Source organism: Salmo salar, chromosome ssa07, assembly GCF_905237065.1.
Source record: "Salmo salar chromosome ssa07, Ssal_v3.1, whole genome shotgun sequence".
Classification (NCBI taxonomy): Eukaryota; Metazoa; Chordata; class Actinopteri; order Salmoniformes; family Salmonidae; genus Salmo; species Salmo salar.
The window spans coordinates 41661440-41684671 of NC_059448.1; the positions used below are offsets into that span (position 1 = coordinate 41661440).

Genomic DNA, 23232 nt, shown 5'->3' on the forward strand with positions numbered 1-23232 from the left:
TGCAAATCAATTTCTAACATTTTTGACATGCGTTTTTCTGGATTTTTCTGTTGTTATTCTGTCTCTCACTGTTCAAATAAACCTACCATTAAAATTATAGACTGATCATTTCTTTGTCAGTGGGCAAACGTACAAAATCAGCAGGGGATCAAATACTTTTTCCCCTCACTGTAGGAAGAAGAGATGGCGAGAGGAGAGAAAGGGAGAGAGAATAGGTAGACACAGAGTGGGTACACAGCACCACTTCAGTACAATTCTATCCAATAACGCTCTCTTTGATCAGCTTCCAGTGCCTCTCATACAGTGTCCTCTCACACACACTACTGCTGCTAACACTTCACAGCCCATTAGGAATCAATGCAGGTTAGAACAATTACACAGAAGACGCAAACTGTATGATGAACCTGTACTATGCATTAAGTCAGGGGAGGCGTTGCAGTGCGTGTGTATATGAGAAAGAGAAGGTTCTGCTTTAGATTTCAGTGGTGTCTTCATTCATCACGTGATGGTGGAGGGTCGCGGAGCGGGGCCTGTATCCAGTAGTAGATGTTCTCTGTGCTGCCGCTTGCTCTCCATCGCTGGTTAAATATGGATCTCATTGTGCTTCGGGGTCCAACAGGGGTCAAGAGTGGAGCTGCTTTCATTCTTAACTTTCTGCTCTATATACTCCTCTTTTCTCTCTCACTTCTCTTTATTCCCCTGTCCATTCCTTTCTTTCCCTCTCTTTTGCTCTTTCACTCTTATTTCCCTTGTCTCTATCTCTCCCTTGGTCTTTTACTCTGTATTTGCATATCTCCCCGTCTCTTTCCCTGTCTCTCTCCCTGTCTCTCTCCCGGTCTCTCTCCCTGTCTCTCTCCCTGTCTGTCTCTCTACCTGTCTCTCTCCCTGTCTGTCTCCCTGTCTGTCTCTCTCCCTGTCTCTCTCCCTATCTGTCTCCCTGTCTGTCTCTCAGTCTGTCTCTCTCCCTGTCTGTCTGTCTGTCTGTCTGTCTGTCTGTCTGTCTCTCTCCCTGTCTGTCTGTCTGTCTGTCTGTCTGTCTGTCTGTCTGTCTGTCTGTCTGTCTGTCTGTCTGTCTGTCTGTCTGTCTGTCTGTCTGTCTGTCTGTCTGTCTGTCTGTCTGTCTGTCTCTCTCTCAGGGTTGTAGAGTTCAGAGACACCTGTGTCTAGGGTACTGCTCTTTATTTAGCTCCTGTTCCTCTCTGCTCCCTTTTTCTCCTGAGTAATAGATGATTGACTCCTATGATGCTATTGCCGTGTAGGCACTTTGGGAGCATGGTGTGTGTTGGTGTACATACTATGTCCACTCCATGACCCCCCCCCCAACCCTCTCCTTAGCTCACTAATAGAAAAAAGACAATCATAAACATTTCATGAGTGCTGTCTTTCTCTCCACAGGCTGCTCTCTCTACATGATCCAATGGTTGGTTTGGTTCAGCATGTTAACCTGTCTCGCTCTCGTGCTCTCGCTCGTCGCACCTTGATCCATCAGATGGGAGGAGGAGACAGTGCAGCACTTGTTCTTTCTATGTCCGGGGGGTGGTGTACAGAGCTAGTGTTGGGGCATACACTACCTATACAATACGTTGGAGGGCCTAAGTTTTGTGTAGTCAACAGGTGGAGGGACTGTCTAGGTAATTACTTGTTGGGGCAGGTGAAAATGGCAGTGTGGAAGGCCAGGAAGCAACAGATGCAGGGGGCGGGGTGTACGGAGCCCAGAGCTATGTTGCTGGTGCTGACACTGGCGCATGCCTACGGTAAACTGGTGAACCACATGGGGGAGTTGCAGAGGTGTGGATGAGGATGGGGGCTTGGTCCTAACTTTTTACAGTGGCAAGAAAAAGTATGTGAACCCTTTGGAAATACCTGGACTTCTGCATAAATTGGGCATAAAATTTGATCTGATCTTCATCTAGGTCACAACAATAGACAAACACAGTCTGCTTAAACTAATAACACACAAACAATTATACGTTTTCATGTCTTTATTGAACACACCGTGTAAACATTCACAGTGTAGGGCGGAAAAAGTATGTGAACCCTTGGATTTAATAACTGGTTGACCCTCCTTTGGCAGCAATAAACTCAACCAAATGTTTTCTGTAGTTGCGGATCAGACCTGCACAACGGTCAGGAGGAATTTTAGACCATTCCTCTTTACAAAACTGTTTCAGTTCAGCAATATTCTTGGGATGTCTGGTGTGAAGTGTTATCTTGTGGTCATACCACAGCATCTCAATCGGGTTGAGGTCAGGACTCTGACTGGGCCACTCCAGAAGGCATATTTGTTTCTGTTGAAGCCATTTTGTTGTTGATTTACTTCTGTGTTTTGGGTCGTTGTCATGTTGCATCAACCAACTTTTGTTGAGCTTCAATTGGCGGACAGATAGCCTAACATTCTCCTGCAAAATGTCTTGATAAACTTGTGAATGAATTTTTCCGTTGATGATAGCAAGCTGTCCAGGCCCTGAGGCAGCAAAGCAGCCCCAAACCACGATGCTCCTCCACCATACTTTACAGTTGGGATGAGATTTTGATGTTGGTGTGCTGTACCTTTTTTTCTCCAAACACACATAGTGTTGTGTGTTCCTTCCAAACAACTCAACTGTAGTTTCATCTGTCCACAGAATATTTTTCCAGCAGTGCTGTGGAACATCTATGTGCACCTTTGCAAACTTCAGATGTGCAGCGATATTTTTTTGGGACAGCAGTGGCTTCTTCTGTGGTGTCCTCCCATGAACACCATTCTTGTTAAGTGTTTTACGTATCGTAGACTCATCAACAGAGACGTTACCATGTTCCAGAGATTTCTGTAAGTCTTTAGCTAACACTCTAGGATTCTTCTTAACCTCATTGAGCATTCAGTGCTGTGCTCTTGCAGTCATCTTTGCAGGACGGCCACTCCTAGGGAGAGTAGGAACAGTGCTGAACTTCCTCCATTTATAGACTATTTGTCTTACCACGGACTGATGAACATCAAGGCTTTTAGAGATACTTTTGTAACCCTTTCCAGCTTTATGCAAGTCAACAATTCTTAATCTTAGGTCTTCTGAGATCTCTTTTGTTCGAGGCATGGTTCACATCAGGTAATGCTTCTTGTGAATAGCAAACTCAAATTTTGTGAGTGACAAGAAATAGACAAGAAAAATACAATAATTTGTGTGTTATTACTTTAAGCACTGTAAGGGCTGTCTTCAGGAAAGGACCAAAATGCAGCAGAGTTAGTATTCATCCTTCAATTTAATTGGAAAGAACACTATACAAAAACAAGGAAACTGACAGCCAACAGTCCTGTCAGGTGCAACCACACTAAACAAGAAACAATTACCCACAAAACCCAAAGGAAAAACATGCTCCTTATGTGTGACTCCCAATCAGCAGCAACGAGCTTCAGCTGTGCCTGATTGGGAGCCACACACATGGCCCAAAACAAAGAAATACCAAAACATAGAAAAAGGAACATAGAACGCCCACCCAATGTAACACCCTGGCCTAACCAAAATAAAGAACAAAAAAACCCTCTCTATGGCCAGGGCGTTACAAGCACACTATGTTTGTCTATTGTTGTGACTTAGATGAAGATCAGATCAAATTTGATGACCAATTTATGCAGAAATCCAGGTAATTCCAAATGGTTCACACTTTTTCTTGCCACTGTAGGTAAGAGAACATTTGTGATTTGAATGATCTTGGAAACTCTATGCCTCTGTCTGTTTCAGGGCATTTGGCATCTCTCTCTCTCTCTCATACCTTTTACATTTGGCATTTTAGTCATTTAGCAGACTTACAGTTAGTGCATTCATCTTAAGGTACACTATAAATATAAAATTATGAGGACACCCCTTCAAATTAGTAGATTCGGCTATTTCAGCCACACCCATTGCTGACAGGTGTATAAAATCGAGCACTCCGCCATGCAATCTCCATAGACAAACATTGGCAGTAGAATGGCCTTACTGAAGAGCTCAGTGACTTTCAACATGGCACCGTCATAGTATGCCACCTTTCCAACAAGTCAGATCATCAATTTTCCTCCCTGCTAGGTCTTCCCTGGTCAACTGTAAGTGCTGCTAATGTGAAGTGGAAACTTTTGTAACACTCACAACCGAGTTCCAAGCTGCCTCTGGACGCAATGTCAGTACAAGAACTGTTAGTCTAGAGTTTCATGAAATGGGTTTCCATGGCCGAGCAGCCGCACACAAGCCTAAGATCACCATGCGCAATGCCAAGCGTCAGCTGGAGTGGTGTAAAGTTCGCCGCCATTGGACTCTAGAGCAGTGGAAACGCGTTTGCTGGAGTGATGAATCACGCTTCACCATCTGGCAGTCCGACGGACAAATCTGGGTTTGGCGGATGCCAGGTGTACGCTACCTGCCCCAATGCATAGTGCCAACTAGGGATGCACGATATATCGACCCGATGTCTAGTTAACGCAGATGTGCAAAACCGATGTCAAAGCTGACGAGCATACCTATATAACGTGGGTACATAACGTAAAGACGCCATGTAAAATGCTGCGCTACATGTGCAACACAGCATTCTTAACCTAGCCCACAATGTCTGCTGTGTGGATTGAGCAGTCAACAAGTTGAGCAGTCAACAAGTAGAGCAGTCAACAAGTCGAGCAGTCAACAAGTCGAGCAGTCAACAAGTCGAACAGTCAACAAGTCGAGTAGTCAACAAGTCGAACAGTCAACAAGTCGAACAGTCAACAAGTCGAGCAGTCAACAAGTTGAGCAGTCAACAAGTAGAGCAGTCAACAAGTCGAGCAGTCAACAAGTCGAGCAGTCATTTGAAAGAGTAAGAAAATTTCAGCAAGACAACTCAAAGGTGAAATCCATTAACGCCAAGATAATGGAATTCATTGCCCTTGACAATCAACCGTTCTCTGTCGTGGGTGAAGTTGACTTTCGCCGATTGGTCGAGCACCGGTACACACTAACAAGTGCGCTATTTTTCAGATGTTTTCCTACCGGTTGTTACACAGTAATAGCGTCACTGCTATTAGCTTCACGACTGACATTTGGACCAGCGATATCAGCCCCTTGAGCATGCTGAGTCTGACAGCACAGTGGGTCTACGAGGATTTCGTACTGAGGAAAGCCGTAATTCATGCTCATGAATGTGCTGGTTGTCATACCGCTGCTGCCATTTCAATGGCATTTGAGAACATGTTTGAAACATGAACACGCTAGCTAGCTCCATTCAAGCAACTGACTGGAGAAATAAGCTCATCGACTGCGCCTGCAGCAGACGCGATATCCTCTGTCATGGCGTTGAAACGCCTGCTCAACAAAACTGTCGACACAGGCCGTGAACAAGCGATTCGGTGGCATTCTCTCTTTACTGTGTCGCCACCATGCTCGATGCTAGGTACAAGGACCGCTACTTCGATGCAGACAAGAAACAGGGTTTACGTGAAATGTTACATACACAGCTGGACAAGATGGAAATGGACACAATGACAGTGCGCACCGAGGAAGAGAGGCCACGGACAGACAGAGTTAAATTCTTATTTACAATGACTGCCAAACCCGGACGACGCTGGGCCAATTGTGTGACGCCCTATGGGACTCCCAATCACGTCCGGATGTGATACAGCCAGGATTCGAACCAGGGATTCTTGCAATTCTTTGCTTCCAACTTTGTGGCAACAGTTTGGGGTAGGCCCTTTCCTGTTTCAGCATGACAATGCCCCCGTGCACAAAGCCAGGTCCATACAGAAATGGTTTGTCGAGAGCGGTGTGTAAGAACTTGACTGACCTGCACAGAGCCCTGACCTCAACCACATCGAGCACATTTGGGATTAATTGGAACGCTGACTGCGAGCCAGGCCTAATCGCCCAACATCAGTGCCCGACCTCACTAATGTTCTTGTGGCTGAATGGAAGCAAGTCCCCGCTGCAATGTTCCAACATCGAGTGGAAAGCCTTCCCAGAAGAGTGGAGGCTGTTATAGCAGCAAAGGGGCGACCAACTCCATATTAATGCCCATGATTTTGGAATGAGATGTTCAATTAGCAGGTGTCCACATACTTTTGGTCATGTAGTGTAGCTAGGTGGGATAACCACATATTGAAGTCATAGTAAGTATATTTTTCTTCAATAAAGTAGCAAGGTCAGAGCTAGTATGAAAAAAAGTTTGAGTGTTAGTTCACTAAAGTATTTTTTAAAATAATTTTTTCTCTCCTCTTTCCAAGTCAAGCTCAGAACCAGCTGTTCGCTCTACACATATACATAATGTCCCATTGGTCATAGACGTCAATACAACTTCTATTCCATGTTGGTTCAATGTAATGCGTGCCCAGTACCTCTGTCTCTGACTGTATTCTGACTCATCAACCTTTTCAGTGGTTGACTATTGATGTGACGTTGTGACGAAGAACAGGACAGGCTGCTATTTTGATGCTTTGTCTTCTGAATGTGCTAGGCTTGGTATGGAAGTGGAACAGCAAGAGAGAAAGGGACTGAAACGAGAGATAGATAAAGAGAGAGAGAGAGTGAAACAAGAGATAGATAAAGAGAGAGAGAGAGTGAAACAAGAGATAGATAAAGAGAGAGAGTGAGAGGAAAGACAGAGACCTCCTACTAGGCCGGAGATGGTGCGGTATTACCGTCTGTCGGATTTGCGTTTAGGTTGTGGGTGAAAATGAAATGTGTGTGTGTGTGTGTGTGTGATTACTGGAATGTACTGTGTGAGGGCAGAGTGTGTGTTTTGGATGCGTTGCTTGCTTAGTCGCTTGTGTTTTTGGGTGAGTGTTTTTGTCGATTGTGTATGTGCCACGGGTGTGTGGGTGGTGTTTAAACAGGAAATTAGGAGAGTGTGTCTGCTTCATGTTCAGGTGGGAGGGATTAGACACACACACACACACACACACAGAATGGGCGTTGTAATGCTAATCCAGGTTGAGTCTCAACATGTCTTTTTTCTTATAAACAGTAGTTATTGCTTCTGTAGACAGACCAATGTTACTAGGCTGTTATGGCATAGAATGACTTGATTGAATGTACAGGAGACATTATAGTAAGTACTGGTAGATACACACTCTGTTATGTCCATGGGCAGCTAGAACAAGTTGGGCTTGCAGACAAACACATGTACACACACACACACAGACACACAGAGACACACACAAAGGGCAGTAATCCCCCTCGACATGCCATGGATTTGGGAAAAACAGGGATTTTCCTCTTCAAAGGGCAAGGACCACCCATCGGAACACCGGAACAATGGTGGCGGGAGCGCCGGAAGCTTCACACACAGACACACAGACTAACCACCCTCCTCGGCTTCTAGGATATTGAGGATTTGGGGGTTATTGTAAAGGCCAGTATAGAGCACATTCCACTGTATCTAGTCAAGCACAGGTCCCTTCAGACAGCAGATCACTCCCCTTAACTAACCCTGTTAGCACTGGGTCTGTAATAAACCACACACACACACTGGACAGTGAGGGAGGAAATGAGAGGGATAAAGGGAGGCTGAGGGATGGAGAGGGAGGGAGGGAGGGAGGGAGGGAGGGAGGGAGGGAGGGAGGGAGGGAGGGAGGGAGGGAGGGAGAGTGCCTCTGCAGTGTGTCTTTTGGGAGGAGAATGTAGTGCAGAGCTGCTTAGACAAGCTTTAGACTTAGAAGTGTTGTGCATGTTTTCGAGTGTGTTTTACTGTGTGCGTGTGTGTACATGTGTTTTTATTTGATTACTTCTTTTGAACTGAAACACAGAGAAGGCTTGCTACTTTGTGCGGGTGATTCACAGGGAAATTTAAACTATTTGTTGCTTGAAAGCGGCTTTTGAAATCTAAGACAAAAGCTTGGAAGAGATGGTTGCTAACAACAGAAGACAGTGCTCCGCTGCCTGCATATTTGGATTAGTCTCTCTCTGCCTCTTTCTCTCTCTCACTCTCTCTCGCCTCTCTCTCACCTTCCTTTCTCTTTTCCAAAAGCATCGCGTTCATCTTTCTCCGTCTACTTTTGTGTTTGAGTGAGTTATTCTGTCCAACGTGTGTGCTTTGTGGATGTGGGAGAAAGACTGTATTGTGGAATGGTGATTTGAGCGTTGCTACGTTGATCCACTGTGCCTTTATGTAGATTCTTTTTGATAAAGAGACACGCACGGCCTGCTTTGACTCATTGGAAGAACACAATGTTTTGATCACTGGTGGTGTTCATAAAGTACATAGGACCAGGAGTTTTTCCTGATAAGGTCATGTTGTCAGGAATCACTCCTGGCCATAATCCTAGTCATACAATATGCAGATTCAGTCTTTCATGATTTAAAATGTCACCCATAAAACTTGAATTAATGGAGGTGGATGCGGGGGCGTGTTTATTGAACGAGGTATGTTTCACTCCAGTCAACCTAACGCCCCTCCTAACTGAGGGCCGGTGAACGTATTTGATGGATTCTATCCGGTCACATCCTATCTAGGGTAACAGACATAATTGAATTAATATTCTGGGTCAGTGTGTTTTGTGTTCCTTGGCCACAGGGGTGCAATTAAATGCTTTGGCCACTGCTGTGAAGAAGCTCCAAATCGCCGACGTCTTTAACTTGGGCTTTTTGACAGCCTCTATCTGATCATCTGCAAATGGGACATCAGGCTTACAGTGTTCTGTGAGTTCCAACTTCTGCTCTTGTCCTTGATCTAGGGGTATCTGCAGGCTTATCTTCTTTAAAAGGACATTTCAAAATTGTTCATCTTCATATTCATTATCTCCAGCACCACCCCAAAATCAACATATGTGAAAATGGCACGTTTTCTAGTAAAAGGGGAAGATAAGTGTTTCCAATGACAACATCAACCAATTAGTAGGGAATTCGTAGGGAATGCCTATTCATAATTGGTTAAAATCACACGATGCAGACCGAAGATGTAATTGGAAATCTTCCTCTTATCTTTTTTTCCACAAAACATAGAAACACGCCATTTTCACATATGTTGATGTTGGAGTGGTGCTGGTGATGATGAAAATGAAATGTCCCTTTAAGTCATCAGATGAACTGAAGCTCCTAACAGTCCACTGGCTGCAGGTCTTGGCGTCTCAAAGCATCCAGAAGTTCTTCTTTAAAGGAAAGTCATTGAGTACACTTCCTTCTGATCTCTTCCCTCACTACTTTTACAAAACTGAGCCGGCGTGCCGTGCCAAACTACCATGTTGGAATCTGAACAAGAAGACCCTGCTCCTCTGATAGGCATCTACATCATTCCTTAATGAGCTGACGATTTGTCTAGATCTGTGAGATGGAGCCAACCATGCCGTCATGTAGATCTGTGAGATGGAGCCAACCATGCCGTCATGTAGATCTGTGAGATGGAGCCAACCATGCCGTCATGTCGATCTGTGAGATGGTTCATCCCCGCTGCAAAATGCCACGTGTCCCTGAACACCTTTTTCAGGGTCAGCTGGATGATGCAGAGGGTTGATTATCTCAGGCTGGACTTCGATTTTTTTGAAGGATGCCCCTTCTCTCTTGAGTGTAACTGTGAATACCGGCCAGTCCATGTTGGTGTTTGGGAACCCCATGTTGGTGTTTGGGAACTCTGGGGTCTTGGTTGGCATCTGAAAATGGCTCTGTTATGAATAGTTCACTTTTTTCAGGATTTTGTTTTTATTGGCTGGAAATGGCACTTGGGTTGTCTGTCAGTAAAGGATGAAGATAGATACAGTGGCTTGCGAAAGTATTCACCCCCCTTGGCATTTTTTCTATTTTGTTGCCTTACAACCTGGAAATAAAATATATTTTTTTGGGGTGGTTGTATCATTTGATTTACACAACATGCCTACCACTTTGAAGATGCTAAATATGTTTTCTTGTAAAACAAACAAGAAATAATAAAAAAAAACTGAACTTCAGCGTGCATAACTATTCACCCCCCAAAGTCAATACTTTGCAGAGCCACCTTTTGCAGCAATTACAGTTGCAAGTCTTTTGGGGTATGTCTCTATAAGCTTGGCACGTCTAGACACTGGGATTTTTGCCCATTCTTCAAGGCAAAACTGCTCCAGCTCCTTCAAGTTGAATGGGTTCCGCTGGTGTACAGCAATTTTTAAGTCATACCACAGATTCTCAATTGTATTGAGGTCTGGACTTTGACTAGGCCATTCCAAGACATTTAAATGTTTCCCCTTAAACCACTCGAGTGTTGCTTTAGCAGTATGCTTAGTGTCATTGTCCTGCTGGAAGGTGAACCTCTGTCCCAGTCTCAAATCTCTGGAAGACTGAAACTGGTTTCCCTCAAGAATTTCCCTGTATTTAATGCCATCCATCATTCCTTCAATTCTGACCAGTTTCCCAGTCCCTGCCGATGAAAAACATGGTGTTCTCGGGGTGATGAGAGGTGTTGGGTTTGCGCCAGACATAGCGTTTTCCTTGATGGTCAAAAAGCAACATTTTTGTCTCATCTGACCAGAGTACCTTCTTCCATATGTTTCGGGAGTCTCCCACATGCCTTTTGGCAAACACCAAAAATAATTATTGAACAATGGCTTTTTCTGGCCACTCTTCCGTAAAGCCCAGCTCTGTGGAATGTATGGCTTAAAGTGGTCCTCTCTTGGCAGGTTTGTTGTGGTGCCATATTCTTTCACTTTTTTAATAATGGATTTAATGGTGCTCCGTGGGATGTTCAAAGTTTCAGATATTTTCTTATAACCCAACCCTGATCTGTACTTCTCAACTTTGTCCCTGACCTGTTTGGAGAGCTCCTTGGTTTGCTTGGTGGTGCCCCTTGCTTGGTGGTGTTGCAGACTCTGGGGCCATTCAGAACAGGTGTATATATACTGAGATCATGTGACAGATCATGTGACACTTAGATTGCACACAGGTGGACTTTATTTAACTAATTATGTGACTTCTGAAGGTAATTGGTTGCACCAGATCTTATTTAGGGGCTTAATAGCAAAGGGGGTGAAAACATATGCACACACCACTATTCCGCTTTCTCAATAAAAAAAATTCATTTCACTTCACCATTTTGGACTATTTTGTTTATGTCCATTACATGAAATCCAAATAAAAATCCATTGAAATTACAGGTTGTAATGCAACAAAATAGGAAAAACGCCACGGGACATGAATACTTTTTCAAGGCACTGTACTAAAGGCATTGGGCTATTTATCTATTACTGGCTACACATTGTGAACATTTATTGTAACCATAGAAAAATAATCATTGTAATTATACGATTGTTACAAGTGAGTTATGACCCTTCTTTGCGACGTCTACAGTAGGCCACACATTTGTTGCTGTTAAATCATGCCAGTATGTAAACTTGCCTTTGTTTTTAGGTGCAAAAATCATGTTGTAAGATCATTCTTATGGTTTAAGTAAGAAAAACTAAAATCAAGGTCCGTGAAGTTTATTTCCATTGTGTCTATCTGTACAATAAGCCTATAAAAAAAGTTTACATTCTTCCTATTTTCTGTTCCTCCAATTCTCTTACCCCCTTTCCCCCCTTCTGTCTCTCTGGATGCTGTCACTGTTCTCTGACTGGCTGTTGTGACAGAGCCGTCTCTTGATTTGGCAGCCTCTGCTAAAGCTGAGTTTAATTACTCCTTTTCAGCAGCACGACACACACTCACACACACACACACACACACACACACACACACACACAGCATGCCACATCGTTCTCGCAGTAATTGTCAAAAAACGCGCAGTGATTGAAGTCTCCGTCAACCGTGCTACCTGACAAACGGCGAAGCGTCTCACGTCTCGTAGACAAAGAAGACCCCCAGATTTGTCATGGTTTTTCACAAGTTTTTTTTCATCAACCCTTTGAAAACATTAGGGGATATGTAGATGTGTGTGTTGGCCTGCCAGTGTTTGACAGGCAGCGTGGATCGAATAGCCAATTAAAGAGGAGGAGTTACACTTCAGGATTATTGACTGGGTTTGGATGAAGGGTCCATTCTATGATAAAGATGCGCAAGCAATGGTTCATGTAGAAAAAAGTTATTCAGATAGAATATGTTTGTTATTTACTATAGTCCTAAAATCATTTTATTTAGAATATTCCTAAAATCAAAACAATTACTATATTCCTAAAATGCTAAATAATGAAATAACTGTATTGAAAGTTCCCTGAAATATTTCCTTTCCTATTCCTTTGTTACCTGTGATTAATGGAACTGTGACTGCCAGATGAGAGATGTCTTTGTGAGAACGAACAAAGCACATTTGATTGTTGACACTATTGCAACTAACATGGATCGGAGCTAGTAAGACCCATGACAGATGAGACAAAAAGAAAGAAATTCCGTTTCAATTAAATTCTCTGTTTCCATTGGATTTTGGTACTCTGTTGCACCTGTAGAAGTTTGTTGAATGGGTGTGGACTACTTCTGAACTGATGGTCCATTTTCTCCTCTCTCTCCTCTCTCTCCCAGGCACCTTGCCCTACGACATAAAGATAGTGATTGCAGGGAACCATGAGTTGACCTTTGACCAGGAGTTCATGGCTGACCTGATCAAGCAGGACTTTTACTACTTCCCGTCGGCCTCCAAGCTGAAACCAGAGAACTACGAGAACGTCCAGTCCCTGCTCACCAACTGTATCTACCTGCAGGACTCAGAGGTCACCGTACGCGGCTTCCGCATCTACGGCTCCCCCTGGTGGGTGACTCTGTAACTGCAGTATACCTGATAGTGGACAACACTCCTACTACTTAATCTATTTCTATCTATCAATCTTCTCTCACAACCACTTTGTCCTTTCTCTCCACTTAATTTCCTGTCAGCCATTCACTCACCCTCCTCTCCACACACTTCCTCCCATGCTCTTTTTTTCATTGGCTACCTCTTTCCTTCCTCTCTTCCTTACTGCCTGCCTCCCTCCCTCTCTCCTCTCCTGTTCTCTCTCCCTGGTCATCGCCTGTGTGTGTGTGTGTGTGTGTGTGTGTGTGTGTGTGTGTGTGTGTGTGTGTGTGTGTGTGTGTGTGTGTGTGGTGCTGGTTTACAAATGCTCCATAATGCACTATGTGTTTTTGGTGAGGGGCCCCAGAGGTAGTGTGTAGGCACTGGGATGGGTGTGGGGCCCCCTGTGCTAGGTAATTGGTTTGCTGAGATAGTGGGGTCCCTTGAGTTAGAGGAATAGCCGCTATGGAGAGATGCCTCAGGTGTGTTGAGAGAGCGAGAAGGAGGAGAGAGAGGAAGGAGGGATGGGGAGAGAGAGGAAGGAGGGATGGGGAGAGAAAGGAAGGAGGGATGGGGAGAGAGAGGAAGGAGGGATGGGGAGAGAGAGGAAGGAGGGATGGGGAGAGAGAGGAAGGAGGGATGGGGAGAGAAAGGAAGGAGGGATGGGGAGAGAAAGGAAGGAGGGATGGGGAGAGAGAGGAAGGAGGGATGGGGAGAGAGAGGAAGGAGGGATGGGGAGAGAGGAAGGAGGGATGGGGAGAGAGAGGAAGGAGGGATGGGGAGAGAGAGGGAGGAGGGATGGGGAGAGAGAGGAAGGAGGGATGGGGAGAGAGAGGGAGAGAACTGAAAACAGAGGGTGTGAGAGGAAGAATGGTGCACACGGCTTCAATTCAGTAACACCGGCCGGGCTTGGCTGGTGCAGTAGGCTTGTTACAGAAGGCAGATTAAATTGTGTGTGTGTGTGTGTGTGTGTGTGTGTGTGTGTGTGTGTGTGTGTGTGTGTGTGTGTGTGTGTGTGTGTGTGTTGCAGCAGCCCGAGGCTCTGTTCCTCCAGCAGAGGGACTCCAGCTGGAGGCTCCGTGTGTTCCCCTCTCCACACTGTCTGCTGCCTCTATTGCTCTACCTCTCCTCATCCCTCCCTCTCTCCCTCAATCCACCTGTCTGTCTGCGCTCCACATGTCGCTGGCTCGGCAGTGGGAGCACGGGGGAACGCGGGGGAACGAGGATGTCTCTTTCTCTCTCTAATCTTTGTCAGGAGCAGTGGGACAGCGCCTGCTTTACCCGCTCCAGTCCCGTCTCCATGGCGATGCCAGACTGGGACTGCTTTATGGCCTGTGACCGGCCTGTACTGTAGCCTCGGGGTGGTGGGAGGAAAGAAGCCTCTCTGTCTGTCTGTCTGTCTGTCTGTGTCTCCTGCCCTGATGAGTCATCTGCCCTGAATTAACTGTAACCGCACAGTCGTCCTCCCCTCTGCTCCAGTCGTTCTCCCCTCTGCTCCAGTCGTTCTCCCCTCTGCTCCAGTCGTTCTCCCCTCTGCTCCAGTCGTTCTCCCCTCTGCTCCAGTCGTCCTCCCCTCTGCTCCAGTCGTTCTCCCCTCTGCTCCAGTCGTTCTCCCCTCTGCTCCAGTCGTTCTCCCCTCTGCTCCAGTCGTTCTCCCCTCTGCTCCAGTCGTTCTCCCCTCTGCTCCAGTCGTTCTCCCCTCTGCTCCAGTCGTTCTCCCCTCTGCTCCAGTCGTTCTCCCCTCTGCTCCAGTCGTTCTCCCCTCTGCTCCAGTCGTTCTCCCCTCTGCTCCAGTCGTTCTCCCCTCTGCTCCAGTCGTTCTCTCCTCTGCTCCAGTCGTTCTCTCCTCTGCTCCAGTCGTTCTCCCCTCTGCTCCAGTCGTTCTCCCCTCTGCTCCAGTCGTTCTCCCCTCAGCTCCAGTCGTCCTCCCCTCTGCTCCAGTCGTCCTCCCCTCTGCTCCAGTCGTCCTCCCCTCTGCTCCAGTCGTCCTCCCCTCTGCTCCAGTCGTCCTCCCCTCTGCTCCAGTCGTTCTCCCCTCAGCTCCAGTCGTTCTCCCCTCTGCTCCAGTCGTTCTCTCCTCTGCTCCAGTCGTTCTCCCCTCAGCTCCAGTCGTTCTCCCCTCTGCTCCAGTCGTTCTCCCCTCTGCTCCAGTCGTTCTCTCCTCTGCTCCAGTCGTTCTCTCCTCTGCTCCAGTCGTTCTCTCCTCTGCTCCAGTCGTTCTCTCCTCTGCTCCAGTCGTTCTCCCCTCTGCTCCAGTCGTTCTCTCCTCTGCTCCAGTCGTTCTCTCCTCTGCTCCAGTCGTTCTCCCCTCTGCTCCAGTCGTTCTCCCCTCTGCTCCAGTCGTTCTCCCCTCTGCTCCAGTCGTCCTCCCCTCTGCTCCAGTCGTCCTCCCCTCTTCTCCAGTCGTCCTCCCCTCTGCTCCAGTCGTTCTCTCCTCAGCTCCAGTCGTTCTCTCCTCTGCTCCAGTCGTTCTCCCCTCTGCTCCAGTCGTTCTCTCCTCTGCTCCAGTCGTCCTCCCCTCTGCTCCAGTCGTCCTCCCCTCTGCTCCAGTCGTCCTCCCCTCTGCTCCAGTCGTCCTCCCCTCAGCTCCAGTCGTTCTCCCCTCTGCTCCAGTCGTTCTCCCCTCTGCTCCAGTCTTTCTCCCCTCAGCTCCAGTCGTTCTCCCCTCTGCTCCAGTCGTTCTCTCCTCTGCTCCAGTCGTTCTCTCCTCTGCTCCAGTCGTTCTCTCCTCTGCTCCAGTCGTTCTCTCCTCTGCTCCAGTCGTTCTCTCCTCTGCTCCAGTCGTTCTCTCCTCTGCTCCAGTCGTTCTCTCCTCTGCTCCAGTCGTTCTCTCCTCCCTCCATCTCCCTTCTTCCCCTTTTCTTTCCCTGTCTCTTTTCCTCCATTCTTCTCCCTCAATCCCCTCAGCCATCACTATTCCACAAAGCCCTGCTACAAGCCCATATCTCTCCTTCTCCCCATCCCTCCATCCATCTTTACTTCTGTTCTGTCATCCTTCAATCACTCATTCTCTCTTTTATCCCTCCATCCATCCCTCTCTCTTCATGGGGGTCTGATTGCATGTGGCTCGCAGCATGGTGCTTTCTTGTCCGTCCCATGTCCCTGTCACAGACACACACACACACACACACACACACACACACACACACACACACACACACACACACACACACACACACACACACACACACACACACACACACACAGCTCCACAATCCCTATCCCTACCCCCCAGTCTCCAGCCAAAATTCGATCTGAACATAGCATGCTGCATCCTACCCAAATCCTAACAATTTGTCATTCTCTGAAATGTGGAATCAAAAGGACAGCATGGAGTGTGTGTGTGTGTGTGTGTGTGTGTGTGTGTGTGTGTGTGTGTGTGTGTGTGTGTGTGTGTGTGTGTGTGTGTGTGTGTGTGTGTGTGTGTGCGTGTGTGTGCCTCTGTTCCTGTTCTGACGGTAATGCAAGTTTACAAGTAATTTGTCATGGGCGTATCGCAAAGCCACCCCGCGTCTCGGAGCTAAAGGGACAGGGAGGCAGAATGGAAGGTGTGTGTGTGTGTGTGTGTGTGTGTGTGTGTGTGTGTGTGTGTGTGATGGAGGCAGAACAGAAGAGCGCCGAACCATAGTCTTAACGGTAGTGTGGGAGGCATGGGAATTAGCCACAGTGGTCGTCTTTTCAAAGCCCAAACGAGGGAGAGGAGCCACTACACACAACACAAGCTCAGAAACACAGCGGAACGAGGGAGAGGAGCCACTACACACAACACAAGCACAGAAACACAGCGGAACGAGGGAGAGGAGCCACACAAGGCACGAGGAAGGAGCCACTACACACAACACAAGCACAGAAACACAGCGGAACGAGGGAGAGGAGCCACTACACACAACACAAGCACAGAAACACAGCGGAACGAGGGAGAGGAGCCACTACACACAACACAAGCACAGAAACACAGCGGAACGAGGGAGAAGGATGAGAAAGTGGAGCGAGTGAGGGGAGTTTTAATGTAGACCTGCTTAACTGTGCCTGGGATTTTATTCCTTTGTTTTTTTGACTGTGTCTGAGAGGGCAGAGGTGGCAGCATTAGTGTAGTCTACAGCTGTGTGTGTGCGTGTGTGTCAGAATGTATGAGGTCTCGGGAACACATGTTTTGCTTTACACGGGGGAGAGAGAGCTCCTCGCTTCGCTGCAGACATCCAATGTAGCTAATCACATGGCTAATTAAGGAGATCACAACACTGTGTGTGTGTGTGTGTGTGTGTGTGCGTATGCCCTGCTGGTATAGCCAAGAAGTGAACTATAAATGATGTAGCCTATTTAAATGATTAGCAGAGACTGCGTGGGCCTGATTCAATTCAGTCCCACAAACGATGAATTGAATTGTGATTCAGTGGTAATCTCCACACCGGTGATTCAGTTCATCGTAAACCAGTCCCACAAACGATGAATTGAATGGTGATTCAGTGGTAATCTCCACACCGGTGATTCAATTCAACACAACCGTGTCGCCCTCACCTTGCTCATGGACTGAACAATGAATGATCGGCCTTGTAGTTAAACATGTCATTTTAAACACGTTCTTTCTACAGCTTTTGTTCCACGTAGATCCTCACAGTATTTCACTCTCTCTTCACTGGTTTCCTCTTCAGTCATTTCACTGAGCTATGCGCTTCTTTTGGACTCAGCAGGGAGGTTGGAACACCAATGAGAGAGAGATATAGTAGGGAGATAGGAATGCTATTACAGAGAGGAGATAGTACAAGGGAGAGGGTGTAGAAAGAAGGTAAGAGAATGGGGTAAAGAGAGAGATGTAGAGATTGAGAGGCAGGAATGGCGAAAGGAGCGCGAGAGAGGGGGAGAGATGGAGAAGAGGGGGATGGAGAGAGTAGCAGAGGCCTTACAGCGGCCCTCTCTGTGGAATGAACTAATGGGTGAACTCTAAGTGTTCATAACGACAGTCTCTGAGGACGGCACACACAGACACACACACACACACACACACACACAGACACACACACACACATCTGAAGAGCGACGGGAGAGAGAGAGGGGGAGGACAGAGGAGAGAAATCAGGAGCTGTTTCTTGATGGGGGAGTGGTGGGATGAGGAGAGGGGAGACTCTTTTAAAAAAAATATTAAACGGGAGAAATGTATCGCTCCCCACTGCTCTCCGAACGGAATAATTAAGCACGGAGATGCAAAAGACTCCTTAATTAGATTTTTTAATTATTTAGGATTTCACTTCTTTCTATAGTGGCCCAATTAAGAAAGCTCATCAGAAAAACTAAAGAGATGAAGAGAGTCTTCTCCTCTTCCTCCCCCTCTTCCTCCCCCTCTCCTCTCTTTTGATTCATGGTGAGGGACAGAATACCTTCTCCCCCTGTTTTGAAAACTTCCCTGATGAAGGAGGGATGGAAAGAAGGAGAGATCTCTTTGCGCTCTGTTTTTAATTAACAGGTGTTGTGATGTAGACTGAGAGGAGGGGTGGAGAGTGGCGGAGCGAGAAAGAGGGAGAGAGGGACAGAATACTCCGAGGGGTTGTTAATAGAAGGACTCTAATGATCATGTAGAAATGATGAAGGTAATTTGACCGCTTTGGAGATAGTCTGAGTTCTAGCTGTTATTGCTGAACAGCTCTTACAGGATATAACGAGAGAGAGCGGGGGAGAGAGAGAGAGAGCGGGGGAGAGAGAGAGAGCGGGGGGAGACTTGTCGTCCTGCCCTGTGGGAACCAGCTAGCTAGCTACAGTAGTGGCTCGTGGTGGGTGTTCATTTTCTAGGACTGCTCACCAGAGGCCTTGCTAAATTAACATCTGATGTGCTCAGAGACTGTCCCAAAAACCCCTGGGGCCCTGTGCTCTACCCCTCCTTCTCTCTCCCCTCCTCTTTTCTTCTGTCTCTCTTGTTCGTCCACATCGCCTGTTTCCAGTGGTTGAGGTGTATTCCCCGATTGGGACAGTGAGGTAGCCTATGATGAACACTGAGTAGTAATAAACGGCCACTTAAGGTTTGGAGGGAAAAAGGGAGAGAAAAACTGCCTTCTTCAGCGCTTGTCACTTTCCCTCCTCCGTAGATTCTCTTTGTTCTTTAATCTCTTTCCTCCATTCTCCTTCTCTTTCTCTAAGTGCTGTCAGTCTCTGTCCCTGCAGGTGAGTAAACATACTTATGGTGAGGCGTTAAGAAGGGAGGGAGAGAGAGAAGGAACGAGGGAGGGAGAGAGAGAAGGAACGAGGGAGGGAGAGAGAGAAGGAACGAGGGAGGGAGAGAGAGAAGGAACGAGGGAGGGAGAGAGAGAAGGAACGAGGGAGGGAGAGAGAGACGGAACGAGGGAGGGAGAGAGAGAAGGAACGAGGGAGGGAGAGAGAGAAGGAGAGAGAGAAGGAACGAGGGAGGGAGAGAGAGAAGGAACGAGGGAGGGAGAGAGAGAAGGAACGAGGGAGGGAGAGAGAGAAGGAACGAGGGAGGGAGAGAGAGAAGGAACGAGGGAGGGAGAGAGAGAAGGAACGAGGGAGGGAGAGAGAGAAGGAACGAGGGAGGGAGAGAGAGAAGGAACGAGGGAGGGAGAGAGAGAAGGAACGAGGGAGGGAGAGAGAGAAGGAACGAGGGAGGGAGAGAGAGAAGGAACGAGGGAGGGAGAGAGAGAAGGAACGAGGGAGGGAGAGAGAGAAGGCGTTTAGTGTCTTTTTCCTGTAGGGATTTCTCTTTAAATTACCTGTTAAATGACCTCAAGGGGAAAGTGTGTGTGTGTGTGTGTGTGTGTGTGTGTGTGTGTGTGTGTGTGTGTGTGTGTGTGTGTGTGTGTGTGTGTGTGTGTGTGTGTGTGTGTGTGTGTGTGTGTGTGTGTGTGTGTGTGTGTGTGTGTGTGTGTGTGTGTGGTGCTGTAGGCCGTTCTCTTTGGTTACACACAAATGCTTCCCCTCTCCAAGTCATGTGGGCTTCATATTAAATTTGAATTAAAGTGATTCTGTCCGTATGTTCTCCTTCTTCTCCTCTCTGTTTCTTGCACACACACACACACACACACACACACACACACACAGACAGACAGACACACACACACACAGATATAGTGTTGTTCTCAGCGTATAGATTCTCCCTTGTGGTCTCAGTCGGGTCAGGCAGTGAGCAGTCACTGGTCAGCGTCCTCGTTGACCACAATTAGACCACATAGTCAGAACCAGTGTAGAGGACGGGGAATGCTCGTCCAAAAGGGATCAGGGGTGTGAGTGGGGTTGTATGATGCTGTGAGTGTGTGGGGTGATTTCTTCCCCCTTAGGGTGTCTCTGTCCTCTATATCAGACCCTTCTGCTGTGCTGGCACGCGTGCTGCCATGATGCCCAGAACTGGTTCTGAACAGGGGTCCCTCTTCACCCCCACCTGCCATATTTTCACCCCACCATCCCACCAACCTCCAATCTTTGGCAAATCAGTGTGTTTCCTTATGCACAGGAGACTGGTGAATGGGAGGGAGGGAGAGAGGGAGGGAGGGAGAGAGGGAGGGAGGGAGGGAGAGAGAGAGAGAGAGAGGGAGGGAGGGAGGGAGGGAGGGAGGGAGGGAGGGAGAGAGGGAGGGAGGGAGGGAGGGAGGGAGGGAGGGAGGGAGGGAGGGAGGGAGGGAGGGAGGGAGAGAGGGAGGGAGGGAGGGAGGGAGGGAGGGAGGGAGGGAGGGAGGGAGAGAGGGAGGGAGAGAGAGAGGGAGGGAGGGAGGGAGGGAGGGAGGGAGGGAGCAACATTAGAAGACCCTCCTTTTTCTCTTCCTTTCTTTCCTGTTCTTCTCCCTCCCTCTGTCCACCGGAGAACTTTGAAATAATTTGTGTCTCGTGGGTTTTTACACATTGTAATTTCCAACTAAATGGGACATCTGTTTGAGAAAGGGAAGATTTGCCACGGTTGCCAAGGCAACTATCACTCTGAAGGAGGGGGAAAAAAAGAAGTCCAACAGCTTTTCTGGACAGAATTAGACTGTAGTGGATGTAGCTAACGCACATTATCCCTCCAAGACAAACACAGCTTAGACACATGCTAGTGCCCCTCTCTGTCTTTCGCTCTCTGTCACTCGCTCTCGCCCTCTTTCTCTCTCGCTCTTTCCCTCCTCCCCTCACTTTTTGCCTCACCCCCCTTTTTTTCTTCCCTCTCTCTCTCCCTATCTCTTCTTCTCCCCGCTCCCTCCCTATTCCCCCCCCCCCCTCTCTCTGCAGAATCATAAGAAGAAGAAAAAGATACGCGTCACATTGAGATCTGCCACCAATTAAAAAGGAACGCCCCTCCCCCCTCTCTCCACTCTTTCCCCCGTCTCCCCCACTGCCGTCTCAACTGTCTCTCCTCCTCTGTGAAGCCACCTCTTCCTCCATGGTAATTGGTCATTATTTAGAACAGGAGTGGACAAATGTGCTTCCCTAGCGCTTCTAAATGCTATTTAAATGGGAATTCATTATGTTCTACGCTAACAGGGTTAGCGCCTAGCGCCACGGCTGTTATTAGGGAAATGTGGAAATGAGACAAGCAGGCAGGCGGCAGTCTAGGCTCAACCATGGGAATCGAAATACGGCAAAGACCTGTTGTCTGCCTGTGGCACTCTACAAAGGTGTGTTTGGAATGGAGTCAGACTAGACCGTGGATGATGCGTGTATGAGCAGGTATGGACACAGGATAACGTCTAGGAGGGCTAGTGTCAGGTATAAGAGGCTAGAGATGTCCGATCTTCTACTCAACCTGCAGCTTATTTCAAAGTGGTTAGTGTGCATTGGACCTTATGGCCATGTTGACCCAGATCAGTGTTAACCAAATGGGAGGTCAACTCATGGCTTTAACATCATGAGCGCTGGCTTGAAACAAGATCCCTATTTTAAGCATTAGGCGGGTCAGCGCACAGACAAATCCTTAAGGGGAACCTTGCTGGCATATTTGGGTGTATTCTGTTCCCCACTCTGCCCCCTCCCCTCTTCCTTTCTTGGCCCTCCTCTGCCCTCGTCCTCCTGCCTGCTGGGTTTGGACCCCTCCTCTCCATTGCCGCTCCAGGCACCTCCATATGACACAGCTCTCACCCACCTGCTCTCATCAAACACACGCACGCGCACACACACACACACACACACACACACACACACACACACACACACACACACACCTGGGCTGCTGCAGCTTTCCTCCACCTGCTGCAACAAGGGAGGTTTACAGGATGTTGGAAGCAGGCGCTGCCTACACCCCTACCTCTCCACACACACATGCTGCTGACAAACACACACATTGAATACACACACACATTGAACACACACACACACGTACATCCACAGAGAGACGCACTTCCTCATCCCCTTAGTCTTTCTTTGTCTGCCAATCTTCCTGTCTCTGTCTGTTTGTCCGTCGGACTCTCTCCCCCCCCATGTTTCTCTTCTTCTCTCATTCTCTCCTTCCTTTCTCTCTTTAACACTTTTCTGTCAAGTGTATCCACTTTGCGAGAAGACGTAGGTGGCGGCATGTGGACGTCCACATGAAATCCCCCCCCACCCTGGCGGCAACGTTAGTGCAACGTTAGTGCAACGTGTCTCTGTGCATCCTGTGAGATCAGCATCCGACGGGAGCTCATTATCGCTGGGCATGAAGTCGTCTGTCAGGACCCAGCAGATTTGTCATCTCTCAGTACCTCGCACTACCCATCCAGGGATAGGGGGAGGAGAGGGAGAGAGGAGGGGGGGGGGTTTGTTCGGGGTAGTTGGCTACAGAATCTGGAGAAACTCACAGAGCATTTCATGACCATCGCAGGGTAACTATTCCCGACAGTGCATTTCATAGGGATCCATGACAGATGTGCCATAGTGTGACAACGCGTCTTAATATTGGAACCTTGTGAGGAGAAGGTGACATAATTGTGTTTACTGCATATTGCTTGAGATTGTATCGGCGACTTTGTTGTAACTTATAAATTCATGGTAAAAATACTTGTTTTGAAAAAGGGCAGTAAATTGCTGAGACATTGTCAATAAAAGCGTTCTTTCCTCCTCGTTCTCTCGGGTTAATACGGTAAGAAATGCTTTTAGCCTGATTTAGTTTCAGAGCTTCCCTTTCTGTTTTATGATGCGGTGTAAAACACCAGAAATATTAGTGATAATGCGATAGTGAACGACCCAGATGTCATATTCTGCCGTGTAGCCCGAAGTTCCTTCAAAGTCCTGTGTCTGTTTAACATTTACATTTACGTCATTTAGCAGACGCTCTTATCCAGAGCGACTTACAAATTGGTTTAACTACTAGTAGTCTGTCCTAAGTCCCACTTTAATGCATGTCACTGATGTAGTTTTGACGTGTGTGCAGATGTACAGTTGCGAAGCGTAAGCTATAGCACAGGTATAGGAGAGACGTGTGTGAGAGGCTCAGTCCCTGATCAAACACGGTTTCCTCTGAGATTGGGAGATTCTGACTGGGCTAGTTTCTGCTGAGCCGTAATTTTCTGTTTCTGAAAAAAAAAAGGGAGGGGGAGAGGGGCGGGAGAGGAACGCGAGGACGGACAGCGATGCGTTTGTCTTTTCTGAAATCCGACTTGATTACAGAGGAAGAGCAGCAGGCAGGAGAGAGGGAGAGGAAGAGTGACAGAGGAAGAG

General features: G+C 47.6%; 1 protein-coding gene across 1 annotated transcript in view; it reads left to right on the top strand.

Annotated features, from left to right (window-relative positions):
• The window catches only part of LOC106609322 (metallophosphoesterase domain-containing protein 1), a 45315-nt gene that overhangs the window by 8548 nt on the left and 13535 nt on the right, over positions 1-23232 (top strand). Inside the window, exon 4 of the mRNA XM_014208000.2 lies at positions 12384-12609. Within this exon, the coding sequence (XP_014063475.1) occupies positions 12384-12609 (226 nt within the window). The remainder of the gene's footprint in view (positions 1-12383; positions 12610-23232) is intronic.